Source organism: Ambystoma mexicanum, chromosome 10, assembly GCF_040938575.1.
Source record: "Ambystoma mexicanum isolate Mex_15411 chromosome 10, UKY_AmexF1_1, whole genome shotgun sequence".
Classification (NCBI taxonomy): Eukaryota; Metazoa; Chordata; class Amphibia; order Caudata; family Ambystomatidae; genus Ambystoma; species Ambystoma mexicanum.
This window is the reverse complement of record NC_090932.1, coordinates 534,371,906-534,386,044: the sequence shown is the minus strand read 5'-3', so window position 1 is coordinate 534,386,044 and position 14,139 is coordinate 534,371,906. Positions and strand designations below refer to the sequence as shown.

The 14,139-nt window shown below is 49.6% G+C and overlaps 1 protein-coding gene across 2 annotated transcripts in view; it reads left to right on the top strand.

Moving 5' to 3' along the window:
- The window catches only part of HDLBP (high density lipoprotein binding protein), an 829,415-nt gene that overhangs the window by 733,003 nt on the left and 82,273 nt on the right, over nucleotides 1-14,139 (top strand). For both annotated transcript variants that reach the window (XM_069618106.1, XM_069618107.1), the window contains exons 24-25: nucleotides 591-734; nucleotides 1,043-1,222. In XM_069618106.1, the coding sequence (XP_069474207.1) occupies nucleotides 591-734; nucleotides 1,043-1,222 (324 nt within the window). The remainder of the gene's footprint in view (nucleotides 1-590; nucleotides 735-1,042; nucleotides 1,223-14,139) is intronic.

Here is a 14,139-nt window from a genome sequence, read left to right as displayed (position 1 = left end):
TAGACCACTCCATAATCGGAGAGCACGAGTAAAATGCACATCAAAATACATGAGAGAGTGGGGGGAAAAAAGGCTTGCACCATCTCCAGGTACAGAAATCAAGTCCTCAAAATCCTGCAAAGTTGCTGGGGGTCTCTAAGGTGTAGTGAATTAGCACATTTATGAGGATTCTCCCTAACACTGCTCCTGGAAACTTCATGGTACTCTTTCTGCCTTTAAGAAGGCTTTGTGGATTGCCAGAAAGCCCACATTCTCTTCTGGCATGGTCATACCAAGTTAGTTTTGTTTTTAATGGGATACTAGCAAATGTCATTTAAGAAACCTACCTTAGGCCTGGAACAGACACCACATTAATAATGAATTACAAACTGTTAATTGTCCGTTCACATCCTGAATATTGTCCCTTTCTTACCAGCTTTGTTTTGTGTGTGATTGTAAATCACTAACTTGGTTATGTTTGAGGACTGCACATTACTCCCAACTTTTTGACTTGACTCTTTACAGCAATGCGTGTGATCTGACTCATTTTCAGTATTTGGTATTCTAAGAATGCAAGTAACTTAATAGTTTACCCATATTTTATGTTTCAGGCCTTGAGAAGTTTCAAACTCATAGTCTCTGTGGATCCCAAGTATCATCCTAAAATCATTGGTAGGAAGGGAGCTGTAATCACTCAAATCCGTACAGATCATGAAGTCAACATCCAGTTTCCTGATAAGAACGACGAGAATCAGGTAGGAATTTATTGCAGGGGGAATGCAATGGGTGGGTGGACGCATAACTTGAGCCGGGGTGTGTAGAACAGTGATTTGGGAACCTCTAGTCTAGCGATTTTTAACTTGGTATACAGGTAGGGTCTGAAACATCTGTATTTTAGATGTCCTATCTATCATCTGCTGTTTGCTGTGGTATCATTTGCTGACCCAGCATTTCTACTAGTCATTGTACCTTACTTTGAGGTCTTCATCTGTGCTACTTTTACTTAATTGTTAGATTCTCTCTCAAAGTTGTCATTAAAACACCCTCTTCTTTTCTATGCTAGGACCAGATTACCATCACTGGGTATGAAAGGAACACAGAATCTGCACGTGAAGCAATCATGAAGATTGTGGGCAATCTGGAACAGATGGTCTCGGAGGACATCACATTAGACCACCGCATCCATGCCCGCATTATCGGAGGTCGGGGCAAGGCTGTCCGCAAGATCATGGATGAATTCAAGGTGTGCTTAGGTTACTGAAGGTTACATGGAGTGCTTAACAGAGTTGACCCTTGGAGGATTTACCCGAAGATGTTCTTTTTTCATTCCTATCTGCTAATAGTCTTTTATTGAAGAATTACCATGGAGTACCTTAAAATAGAATTTGATTTTGGATGATTCTGTGCTCACTTTCTATGGACCCATATGCCTTTTGATTTTTTTAATCTTGTTAGGATCTCTGACCACTTTATATTCCAGAGAGATCTTCTAAAGTCCCCCTGCCCCTGCTACCCTTTTAGAGTTTCTCCAGCATGGGGTCTGGCATGGATTCACATGCTCATGAATATTCCCCATCGTCAGGCAGGGAATCCTTGGTAAAGGTAAACGTTTCACTTTAACTTAGAAAATGTATTTCTCCTCTTAACCAATCACTGTACTCGAGCCATTATGTTTTTTGCGCTTTTTCAAGAAAAAGTTCTATTTTTGTCGAACTATGGCCGGTGTGCTCTTCTCTCCATCTGCCGACAAGCAGGGATCCGTTTGTCGGTGAATTTCAACGCCCTGCAAGGGCAAGGATTGTCTAACTTTAATCGAAATTTTCCAGAAGGCCTTCGGGCCTACTCCGCACCCACGACCTCCCCAGAGGAAGAAGGAAGTTCCTTTTTCAAACTCTGTACCATATGTGGCCTGCGAAACGTGTTTGTGGAGGACAAACACCTTCAATGCCTCTACTGCCTTCACCTGGACCACAAAGAAGGAGATTGCAAGATCTGCCTCGGCTTCTCCAAGAGAACGATGAAGGATCAACACTGTAGTCTGCCCTGTGTCCTAATCTGAGTCATGCCTCACCTAGGACCAGCGGGTTCGAAGAGCAGGCTTCTAAGTCCTTTGAGCGCGCTCCTTCCGTGGGGGCCCAAGACGAGGCCAAGCACCTCGAGTCAGCATCCATCAGGGTCGCTGCACAAGCTGGTCCTGCGATGGGCAGGGCTTATCAATGTCACCATCTGCCTCCATCGCCAATCATCGATCAAGCTCCTCCTTAGAAAGGAAGTTGCCCAATCCGGCTAAGCTGCGGGAGAAGCCTAGGGTGGAGAAAGACATCCGACCTGCCTAAGAAGGCCCTGGCAGCGCAGGAGAATCGTCTTCGTTGACGATTGAGCTGGTGGCGGCTGATCTCTCGAAGGCCAAAGGGGCTGAAGCTGTGAAGGGGTGCCCCTAATGCGCCCAGGGTGTCCCTGCCCCCGAGGTGGGAGGCCTCAGCTGGGGCAGAGGTGAAGGCTGCTGGCACACCAGACAAGAGGATGATGTTGCTGAACCTGGTTCAGACCCCTAAGGGTGCAAAACGTGGGGGGCGGGGGGAGACACGATCTCCCAGGCCAACCACAGGTTGTACCCGAAGACATGGATGTTTCGTCCTCGGACGAAGACCATGAGTCCCTGCACACGGCCCATGAGAACGTGAAGGATGTCGGCAGCAACAACTGCATGGGGTATAGTGAGCCACCCACGCCTGCTCAGCCGAGAGATGTGTCCATGGACATCCTTTCGACCCTACAGACGCTGGTGTCAAAAATCCAGACGCAGATGCTGCAGGCCCGGGCCCCTGTATCTTCGGATTAGTCTCTGGCTAAAAAGAGGAGGCGCCATCTGACGCCCCTGCATCAGCCACCACACCCGCGCCAGTTGCCCTCCCCCCTGATGGACACAGGGACAGGAGAAGCCACAGTGACGACTGATGATGTCAACATCGTCACAAGCGGATGAGGTGGAGTAGTTTCATGCCATGATCGCCAAAGCTTCCAAACTTTTCCAGCTGAAGACCAAAGAGACCAAGAAGGAGGGCCTATACCAGAGGCGTGAGGTCAAGAAGACCATCATGGCAGTGCCCCTCCTGGACGTCTTGTGGGCAGGAAGCCCTAGCACTCCTGAAGAATCCTTCTACGGACTGGCCAAGCGGGATAGGCTGGAGAAAAAGTACTGAGTGTCCCGGAGTCAACAACCAACTGCCTACGGTCGCAATCATCGCCTGACTTGGCGTCAGCAGCTGCAAGGAAGAGGTCGTCTAACCCCACGTCATCATCCTCAGTCCCTGTAGACAGCGAGTGGAAGAAGTTGGACGCCAAGGGGAGGAAGGTCATTTACTCCGGTGTCGACCATCAAGACAGCCAACACATTGGTGATCCTGGCCAGGTACGACAGGGAACTGTGGTACAAGATGGCCCCGATTCTGGAGTTCCTACCCGTCGACAAGCGGGTGGAGGCGATCGCACTCCTGCAGGAAGGTGAAGTGGCCTTGGACCATGCCATCATAGTGGCCCTGGCCATCGCCGACACAGGATTCTGGCAGATGGAATGATGTCTGGTTCTGTCATTGAGGCTGGATGAAAGCCACCAGTTTCCGCCAGTAGGTCTAGACGAGCGTACTGGACATGCCCTTGAGGGTTAACCTCTTCCAGAAAGGCTGTGAGCAAGTACTTGCAGGCCATCAAGAAGGATACGGCTCATGTCCTGGATACTCCAACAGCACAGCTCTTCCTTTCGCGCCTACGGAGGAAAGTCTGACAGTTCAATTAAAGGTTTCGGTGGGGATTCCTCATACTGTCGGCCCTCCTGGTCCACTACGCAGGATGCCTACAGAGGCCATTCCAAGTCTTTCAGGAGGTGGTTGTTGGGGAGAATTGTCATTTCTGTGCTAAATTCCTCCCACCTTAGAGACCCCCATCTCTTTTGCTGGACTTAATACTTTTTAATTTTAACTCCTGAGTGAGTGGGACCTTTTTCTCACACATGTTTTTCCCTGATTTGGATTTTGTGTTTTCACAGTTTTGGGATTCTGACAAACTCCATAGGCATCTGCTTTTTGTATGGTGACACACAGCGCCTTCAGTGCAGTGTCACTGAAAAATCCTTTGGATTTCCCATAAGGTTTTAAATACCTTTTCCTGGGTGAACTACTGTTCCCAAGAATAGTAAGGTGAAATTAATCTTGCTTACCTTTTCTCTTTGTAGGTCCAGCACACCCCATTTTATGTGGAATGCCGGGGGGGTTACTTAGTAGTAGCCCCTTACCCTACTTTCTCTTGGAACATTTTTTGTTCCCCCTCACTACTTTAAATGGCTGGTGGCAGTGGTTTACTTTTTCCTATCATTGTGCTTTTCTACCGCAGGCTGAACCCTCAGCTGCACTACAGCACCCATGGGTGACCATTTTGTCAAAATGATGTATGTCGTCTTTTCTCGCCATTTTCTGTTTGGGAGTTCTTTCTTGGCTTTTACTCTGTGTTGAGACAGATTTTAGACCTTTTTTTGTCTTGCCTTTGCCGGGCTTCCTGCCCCTGGGTCCAGTGTGTCTGGGAGGACAGGATGTGAGGGAGGGTCCCTAAGCTCCCCTGTCCTTTGTCTCTACGAGTGCCTGAATAAAACTAGTACCAATTGGCTGGCTGTCCTTTCAGGACAGCCCCCCTGCTGTTTAATTTACAGACTAGGCTGTGCATGAATGGGAGAAACCTGTTTAAAAGGCAAGGGTTTTGGGACTGTAGGCAGTCGACCACTGGAAGAACATCCGAAAGAGGAGACCGTGAATGAAGCCCTGCTGCTGTTCTGACCTCCTTTTTCACCTCAGGAATGACTTCTCCTCTTGGCTTAGTGGGACCAACTAACCCCGAAAGGAACTCCACTTGGCGCATCCCCGATTTGCTGTGCCTCTCCGTCGCTGCTGAAGCCCAACGCCAGGAGTAGAGTCCATAGTAGAGTGCAACGTCTGCCGCTGAACAAATCTAGCCAAAAGCTCCAGGAGTCTCCTAAGGACCCTCCAGAAGTAGGACAGCCCGATCCAGAGTCCCTTCACCAGAGTACCGGACCGGGGATCACGGAAAGTCCAACTGGTGTCCAGTTTTCTGAATCAGTGCGGTTTACCAAGCACTGAAACCGCGAAGGGCCGTTGAAACGAAAAGAGCCTGTAGCTGCTGACGACCTTCCCGAGTACAGCAACATGAGCCCTCAGACGTTCTCCCTCTTGTCCCCACGACTCAGGCTCAGTAACCAGGGTCTGCTTGGCTGTATGTAGCAAGATGGAATCCAGCTGTTCCACCTTTTCTTCTAATCAGAGGTACCGTTTGGGCTTGGGGGTACTTACCTTCTTGCCTTCAGTTGTGCTGTCTCACTTGAGATTTGCACCTACTTAATTTCAGAGTTGATTTCAACTGCCTTTGCACAGGCATGAGTCCCTGCAAGTGATTGTTCTGAACTCTCTAACTTTGTGCCAAACTTTTTATCCAAGAAGTGCATCAGATCCATAGACTGTCTATCCTGACTCCCTAAAGGCACCCTTCTAAATCCATTGACTTTGATTTTGCTTGTCCCTCCATAGGTTGTAGCTTGTTAAACACTGTTACTGCTGGGGAAGGCTTATCTAGACTTCATTGGAAGATTCAGTTGTCCTCACATTTTCTGATAACCTGCTCTAACCTTTTTGCTTCCCTTAACCTTTCCTTTCTACAACTCTGTGCAAAGTATGCTAGTGTAATGTATACATGCAAATACTATCCTTGTCATTGAAGTCACCGCCGAGTGTAGGAGAAATGTATGAAGCATATCCAAAGATTATTCATTGGCTTGTTTGATTATAAAAAGTAATTTCAAAGTTTATTCGTATTGTTAGAATCTTTTGCCTTTTTAAAGAATGCTTATTTAAAACTGACATTAAATAACTATTTATAACTGAAAACTTGAGTGTTACTTGGCTACTTGTATTTCTGGATTTCAATTTTACAGCTCTACAGCTCACGTTTACCCCTCTTAAGATAGGCCTGGCTGCTCAGTCACTCTACCAACTTGTGTAGTACAGACCTATACCAAAAGGTGGGTTACCTAATACCAAGCAGATAAGTGCTGTGTAGTCTCCCACAGTGTGACTGCACCAATTCTTAAATGGTTTTGTACGATCAGACCGAAAAAAAAGGTCCGACCGTACAAAACTACTGAAAAATGCTACCACCAAAGGTTCGAACACCAAAAGTTCGAACCTTTGGTGTTGGCATTACAGGTAAGTAAAAAAAAGACTTTGGGGGCTGTACCCCGCAACACCCCGCTCACTATACTTTACAGTATAGTGAGCGGGGTTGAGTGAGAAACCCCTGCAGCCCCGTAGTATGTAAGTGTGTGCGCATGAGAAAGGTGCAAACTTTTGGTAGTTCGCACCTTTCTCATGCAAATATTCCTGCCCTGGCAAAATCAGCCGCGGTCGGATCACTTAGAATCTTCTTAAATAACATCTGCACATCAATATCCTGGAGCTACGAGCAGTGTTCTGGGCCTGCAAGTCATTCCTTTCATCCCTGAAGGGCAAGGTGGTGAGGATCTTCATGGACAACACCACCACAAATTTTCTACGTCAGAAAGAAGGGAGGCACTCGATCCCCAGTGATCTTCAGAGGCGCAGGAAATGTGGCACTGGGCCATTGGACAAGAGATGTTCCTCATCCCCTTCCACCTGGCAGGAGTCAAGAACACCATCTCCGACACCTTCAGCAGGGAGTTGCGCTCCTGCCATGAGTGGGAACTTCAACAGAACCAAGTGGGCTGCATCTTCATCAATTGAGGCAAACCCCAGATCGATCGGTTTGACGGCGGTGAATGCCATAAGTTTGCCAGCAGGTTCCACCAGCTGAGGAGCATGGGGACACGTTCTCCTTCCCATGGGAAGGCCTGTTTCTGTACACGTTCCCTCCGTTGTGTCTCCTGCTATGAGTCAATTCACTCAGTGCTGACGCTGGATGATACTCGTCGCCCCGGCGAGGCCAAGGCATATCTGGTACCCAGACCTTCTCAGCCTGTCCGTGTCTACTCCGGTCAAGCTGCTGGTGGTCGCGGATCTGCTCACCAGAGAAAGCTCTGCAATCCTGCACCATGTCCCAGGATCGCTCAACCTAAGGGCTTGGCTCCTGCAGCCCTAGAGTTCGGAGGATACAGACTGCTAGGAGGTCCTCTCCAAAGCCAGCATGCTGTCAACTGTCAAGTGCTACGGTCACAAGTGGAAGCTTTCGAAGGGATTGTGTCCTCCGACGTATTCCTTATCTTAGATAGAAATCCTTCAGCTTTGCTGGCCTCGGAAAATTTTTTCGCCAGAGGGCGCTGCGCGTCGATGATCGCCGAGTCGATGACCCTCGACGGCCTCCGTGCCGACGTCGACGTCATCCTGCCTATAAAGGCCGCGCGCAGCGTCCGTTGCTCAGTTCCGTTTTTCCGCGCTTCGTTGTGCCTCGGAACACCGTTGCTCAGTTCTCGTCAAGATAACGTATATAATAACTACTATTTACCTCGATATCGATGGCATCCTCCTCCGACCCGACGACCCCTCGGTCCGGTTTCAAAAAGTGCCGAGACTGCGGGAAGAAAATGTCGTTGACGGACCCTCACAGGGTCTGTTTGTGGTGTCTGGGAATCACGCACCAGAGTTCGGAGTGTGAGGAATGCCTTTCCATGACGGCGAAAGCCTTGAAGGAGCGTAGGGGGAAGCTCGAGAGAGGTAGGTCAACTTTAACTTCCTCGAAAGCTTCTTCGGTAGAGTCGAGACGTTCGTCTCCTCACCATAAAAAACACTCTCGATCTAGATCACGAAGTGGCTCCCACCACTCGTCGACATCGAGACACTCGAAGAAGAGACGTAGGAGATCCCCTTCGTCATCTTCGTCGAGTTCTCCTGAGAGAGTTCATTGCCCCACAAAACGCAGCTCGCAAGCTGAGTGGGAGGAATTCAGGAAAAAGATGCTAAGCGTCTTCGAGAAAGCGGCCTCGTCCCCCTCGAAGACAGCTGAGGGTGATACCCCGGGTAAAAAACCCAAAAAATCTAAACGCCGCGAGTCGCAGTACCCGGCGGAAAAGTCAACCCGAAAGCGCCTCGAGCCATCGGGAGATAAAGCATCATCGACGCCATCGTCGAAAACTCCTTCGAAACAGAGGTCGGCGCCATCGACGCCGTTGTCGAAGGATTCATCGGCGCATCAGTCGATCGAGTCGACGCCGACGTCGACGCCGATATCGACGCCGGTGAAGGAAAGAACCACGGCTACTCCACAGCCAACGGTTAGACAAAAGACCTCCGACTCGACGCCGAGAACGTCGACGTCGTTCTCGAGCAAGACTCCGATCCTTTCGAGTTCTTCGAGGCCTAGTACACATTTCTCGACGCTTTTCACGGCGCCTTCGAGTACTTTCACGTCGGTGTCGACGACATCGACGTTTTCAAGGCCTGTGATGATGGCTCCTTCTGCATTGGAAATGGGGTTTATACCATTCCAAAAACCAATGTATCCCCCTTTAACCTCGATTTTTGAGGAAAGGGAGGATTCAGACCAAGATATTGATTTACAGAGGACCACATCACCAGAGCCAGAGACTTTCGCCTCTGAGGAAGGAAGATTAAAAAATCTTCAGGATGCACTTCAGGAAGCTAGTGGCTTGGACACTTCTCCTGAAGCAGAATTTATCAAACCAGACCCAGGAGAACATGCGGAGACTCCATATAGAGCTCTGATGTCTAGAATCATAGAATTTATGGGTTGGTCTGCACCTTCTCCTGCCTTTCAGCAGGATGACCTCACTGACATACTGGACAAGGGCCCACAGGAGGATCCTGTGGTTCCATTTCACTCTGCTCTACAGAGAAGGATTTTGACAAACTGGGAAACGCCAGAAATTATCCCGGCAGTAAATAAAAAACTGTCAACAAAATACAGGGTGGCTAGTTCTGACCCTGAATATTTGTCAAAACACCCTACTCCTGAGAGCTTGGTTGTACAGGCTGCAACCTCATCAGGCAGCACATCTGCATACCCCACTGCTCCGCAGGATAGGGATGACAAAAAGTATGATGCCATGGCTAAGAAGGTTTTTTCTGCCTGTAGCATGGCGTTAAAGTCTATTAACGCGACCTGTACGCTCGCTAGGTTCAGCCACACCCTTTGGGAGTGCGCTTCATCAGCGGCTGACTGCCTCCAAGAAGGAGAGGAAAGGGACGCATTTTTAAACATCATCAGGGATGGTAAAGATGCGATGTGCGAGACCCTACAAACTGGCCTAGATTCTGCTGACAGTATCAGCAGGGCCATGGCGGCAAGTACCACAATCCGCAGGCATGCGTGGTTGAGGAAGTCTGGTTTTGCCTCTGACGTGCAGACCAGGCTTTTGAATATGCCCTTTGACGGTTCTACCCTCTTTGGAAAGAAGGCGGATGACAGTTTGGAGAAACTGCAAACGTCCAAGGCAGCAGCCAAGTCATTGGGAGCTGCTATCCGTCAGAATACCTTTCGTCCTTCGGGATCATCGTGGAGAGGACGGTCCTTTCGTTACTATTCCTCATATGGAAGGGGCAGGGGACGACCGGCTCAAAGAGGCCAAGGAAGATTTACCCGTGGTGGACGGGGTAGGGGAAAGAAAGCCGCACCCGCAGGAGCAGGAGCCACTTTACCTTCGGCAACTGCATCAGCCGCTTCAAAACCACTCTGAGGTCTCCCCTCACAGAACACCAGTAGGGGGCAGGTTAACTCACCATCTGACGGAATGGCAGGCTATTACGTCAGATGCTTGGGCTCTGGAGACAGTGGCCCAAGGTTACTGCCTGCCCTTCCTACATATCCCTCAGAGTCATCCACCGGGGAACAACCCTTTGAAGCTTCCAGATCCGCTCCTCTTGCAGGAGGTTTTAGACCTGCTAGAGAAAGGTGCCATAGAACTGGTACCTGTAGCGGAAAGGAACAAGGGTTGGTACTCCCCCTACTTCATAATACCGAAGAAGGACGGAGGACTGAGACCCATCTTAGACTTACGGGAATTGAACAAATTCCTCCGAAAGGACAAGTTCAAGATGGTGACTCTCTCTCAGATCCTTCAGGCCCTCCAGCTTCAGGACTGGTTGGTATCTCTAGACCTCCAGGACGCTTATTTCCATGTGCCGATCCATCCCAGGCACAGGAGATACCTGAGGTTCGCAATTGGCAGCTCTCATTATCAATTTCGAGTTCTGCCATTTGGGCTAACCTCCGCCCCGAGGGTCTTTACCAAGCTAATGTCGGTTGTGGCTGCAAGTCTAAGGAGGGAAGGGATTCATGTCTACCCTTACCTAGACGATTGGTTGATCAGAGCTGTATCTTCGGAACAGGCTCAGAGACAACTAGATTATGTTTGCCACTTCCTTCACAAGCTGGGCTTCTCCCTCAATTTAAAGAAGTCACAGATGATACCATCACAGAGACTCCAATTCATTGGAGCAGTCCTGGACACTTCCCTGGGAAAAGCCTTGCCACCAGAGGTGAGGGCTCGAGATATTCTGCAGATGGTCATCAGATTTCAGAATGCCCAATATCTCCCAGCCTACGACTTTCTGAGGTTGCTAGGCCTCATGGCATCCTGCATATTCCTCGTGCCGGAGGCTCGCCTGAGAATGAGATCCCTCCAGTGGGCACTGAGAACTCAGTGGTCACAGTTCTCAGGAAGGATGACAGATCTCCTTCGGATCCCGGTCAAAGTAGCCCGAGACCTTCAGTGGTGGGCCTGTCGGGAGAACATCCTGAAAGGAGAAATGTTTTGGCAACCATGGCCGGAGATAACAGTAGTCACGGATGCCTCACTCACGGGGTGGGGAGCTCACGCCAACGACTTGACCATCAGCGGTCGTTGGTCTCCATCGGAGTCCAGACTACATATCAACCTGTTGGAGCTGAGAGCCATCAGACTAGCGCTGAAGGCTTTTCTGCCGTCTGTACGGGGAAGAAACGTCCTAATAATGACGGACAATACAGTGGCCATGCACTACCTCAACAAAAGAGGAGGCGTAGGCTCACTACCACTGTGCAGAGAGGCGATGCAGCTCTGGTTTTGGGCAATTCAGGAAGGAATCTCTCTATCGGCAATTCACCTAGCCGGAGAGAAGAACTTGACAGCGGACGCTCTGAGCAGGCAGAGCACAGTCTCTCACGAGTGGGAGATAGCTCAGGAAGTCCTTCAAGAGATCTTCGCCCTTTGGGGAACCCCTCAAGTGGATCTGTTCGCCACCAGTATCAACAGGAAGTGCGACAGATTTTGCTCAAGGGAATTTCCCCCGAGAGGAGCTCTAGGAGATGCGTTCGTAGTGGACTGGGAGTTCCCACTTCTGTACGCGTTCCCTCCGGTCCCTGTCATTCCTCAAATGATCAGGAGGTTGAGAAGGTTTCGGAAGACCATGATCCTAATTGCCCCGGATTGGGCCAGGAGAACGTGGTACCCGGACCTTCTAGACATGTCCATCTGCCCTCCAATTCGACTGCCATACAGAGAGGATCTTCTCTCGCAGAAGGAAGGTCAGGTTCTCCATCCAGCCATCAAGACCCTCAACCTTCACGCTTGGTGTCTGAAAGGTTGAGGTACAAGGATTGGGACCTTCCGGATGATGTTATGGAGGTGTTGCTTTCGGCCAGAAGGCCGGCAACTAAAACTCTATACCGCTGCCGTTGGAACAAATTTTGCAGCTGGTGCAGAGAAAAGAATATTGAACCCTTTTCTTGTGGTACACCTATGGTGTTGTCATTCTTACTTTACCTGGCTAATTCAGGCCTACAGGTTGGCACAATTAAGGGCTATCTCGCAGCGCTATCAATCTTTAAGCGCACTGCAGAGGAGCCTTCATACTTCAAAATTCCATTGGTAATACAATACCTAAAAGGATTAACTAATGTTTATCCCCCGAAACCTTTTCAAGTTCCCTTATGGGATTTAAACCTAATTTTAAACTTCCTAAAGGGTGCCCCTTTTGAACCACTACACTCTTGTTCATTGAAGCTTCTCACCCTCAAAACTGTTTTGCTAATAGCATTGACATCTGCTAGAAGGGTTAGCGAGTTGCAAGCCTTATCGTGTAAACCTCCACATACAATCTTTTACAAGGACAAAGTTGTTCTTCAGGTGAAGCCTAACTTCCTCCCGAAGGTAGTCTCGGAGTTTCACATCACTCAGAAGATTATATTACCTTCTTTCTACCCTCCTCCTCATCCGGGGAAGGAGGAAGAGAGACTGCACAGGCTGGACCCTAAGCGAGCCTTGAGCTTCTATATCAGCAGATTGGCTAAGATCAGACAAGCAGACCAACTCTTTGTAGGTTATGCAGGACATAAGTTGGGCCTTCCAATAACAAAACAAACCATCTCCAGATGGATTATTTTAGCCATTCTGGAGTGCTACAAATTGGCAGGAAAGGAGCCTCCTCAAAATCTAAGGGCTCATTCTACCAGGGGTATCGCAACATCCTCAGCCCTTCAAAGAGGGGTGCCAATTCGAGATATATGTGCGGCTGCCACATGGTCGTCCGCACATACATTTACCAAATTCTATAGCCTGGATTCCTCCTCTAGTCAAGAAACTAGATTCGGCAAGGCTGTGTTACACTCTGTCCATTCTGGAAGGGTAACATAACTTTTATTACTCCCGCCTCCAGTCACAATACCACTGCTATGGGAGTCTATCTAAGATAAGGAATACGTCGGAGGACACAATCCCTTCGAAGAACTAGTTACTCTTACCTTGTAACGTTCTTTCGATGGGATGTTCCTCCGACGTATTCCTTATCGACCCTCCCATCCATCCCCGCAGTATGACTTCCTGTGGGTTTGCAGCCTATGCTCCTTCAAGGTGATTAGTCTAATCCAAAAACATTACTGGGGACTACAAAACGGAACTGAGCAACGGACGCTGCGCGCGGCCTTTATAGGCAGGATGACGTCGACGTCGGCACGGAGGCCGTCGAGGGTCATCGACTCGGCGATCATCGACGCGCAGCGCCCTCTGGCGAAAAAATTTTCCGAGGCCAGCAAAGCTGAAGGATTTCTATCTAAGATAAGGAATACGTCGGAGGAACATCCCATCGAAAGAACGTTACAAGGTAAGAGTAACTAGTTCTTTCGCTGCATGGTGCTGGTCGCAGAAGATCACCCCGCTGAGGGTCACAGCCCTGCAGATTCTTCCATATTTTTTGTCCTTGGGCTGGCGCACGCCTCTATCAAGGTGCATTTGGCGGGTCTCCCGCCCCACCAGGTCTCCAGGAAGATCTTTTATTTGGTCCTAAAGTCTGGTCAAGGAGTTCCTCAAAAGACTGTTTGGATCTTTCCCGCCGGTGAAGGCTTCTGCCCCGACGTGGGAACTCAACGTGGTGCTGACGAGGCTCATGGGAGTCCCTTTTGAGCCTTTGCATCAGGCCACGTTCAAGTTCCTCTTGTGGAAAACTGCTTTCCTTGTGGCCATCACTTCTGCCAGGAGTGTGGGTGAGATCCAGGCCCTATCCTGCAATGGCCATATCTGACTTTACACGTCTCGAGGGTGGTGCTACGCTCGCACCCCTCCTTCATGACAAAGGTTCAGTCAGAATTCCATCTCAGCAAGCCTTTGATGTTACCTGTGTTTTTTCCCAAGCCTTTGTCACTTGCTGTAAGGGCCTTGCACTCGAAGGTCGTTGCTCATGCTCTGAAGTACTCCTACGTCCCGTTCCTCCATACTGGATGGGCGTCCTTCACTAGGGACGGGAAACGTAACCTTTTCTAAAGAAAAATCATCTTCCCCTTTAAATTTAGATGTGCAAGGGGGCGCAGCCCTGGGAGCATGCGCTCACCTGACTCCCCCTACAGGCGCTACTCCTCGGTCCTCTTTCCCGTGTCGACTGGAACTGACCGCTTTCACCAGCGCGCCTGGATTAGTCCGGCCTAGTAATTCCACGCAGTCGTGTCTTTTTTCTGTCTTGTTCGCTTTGTCTTCAATCAGATACTCTGTCCTCTGGCGCCACACTCCTCCCCAGCACATGTCGGTCAGCGGGCCTCAGCAGGTGTCCAGCCTGCGAAGGGTCCTTCCCTATGTCCAACCCTCACCCTCACGCTCTCTGCCTCCGCTGCCTTGGCCCGTGTTAGGCAGAGTTTGTATGC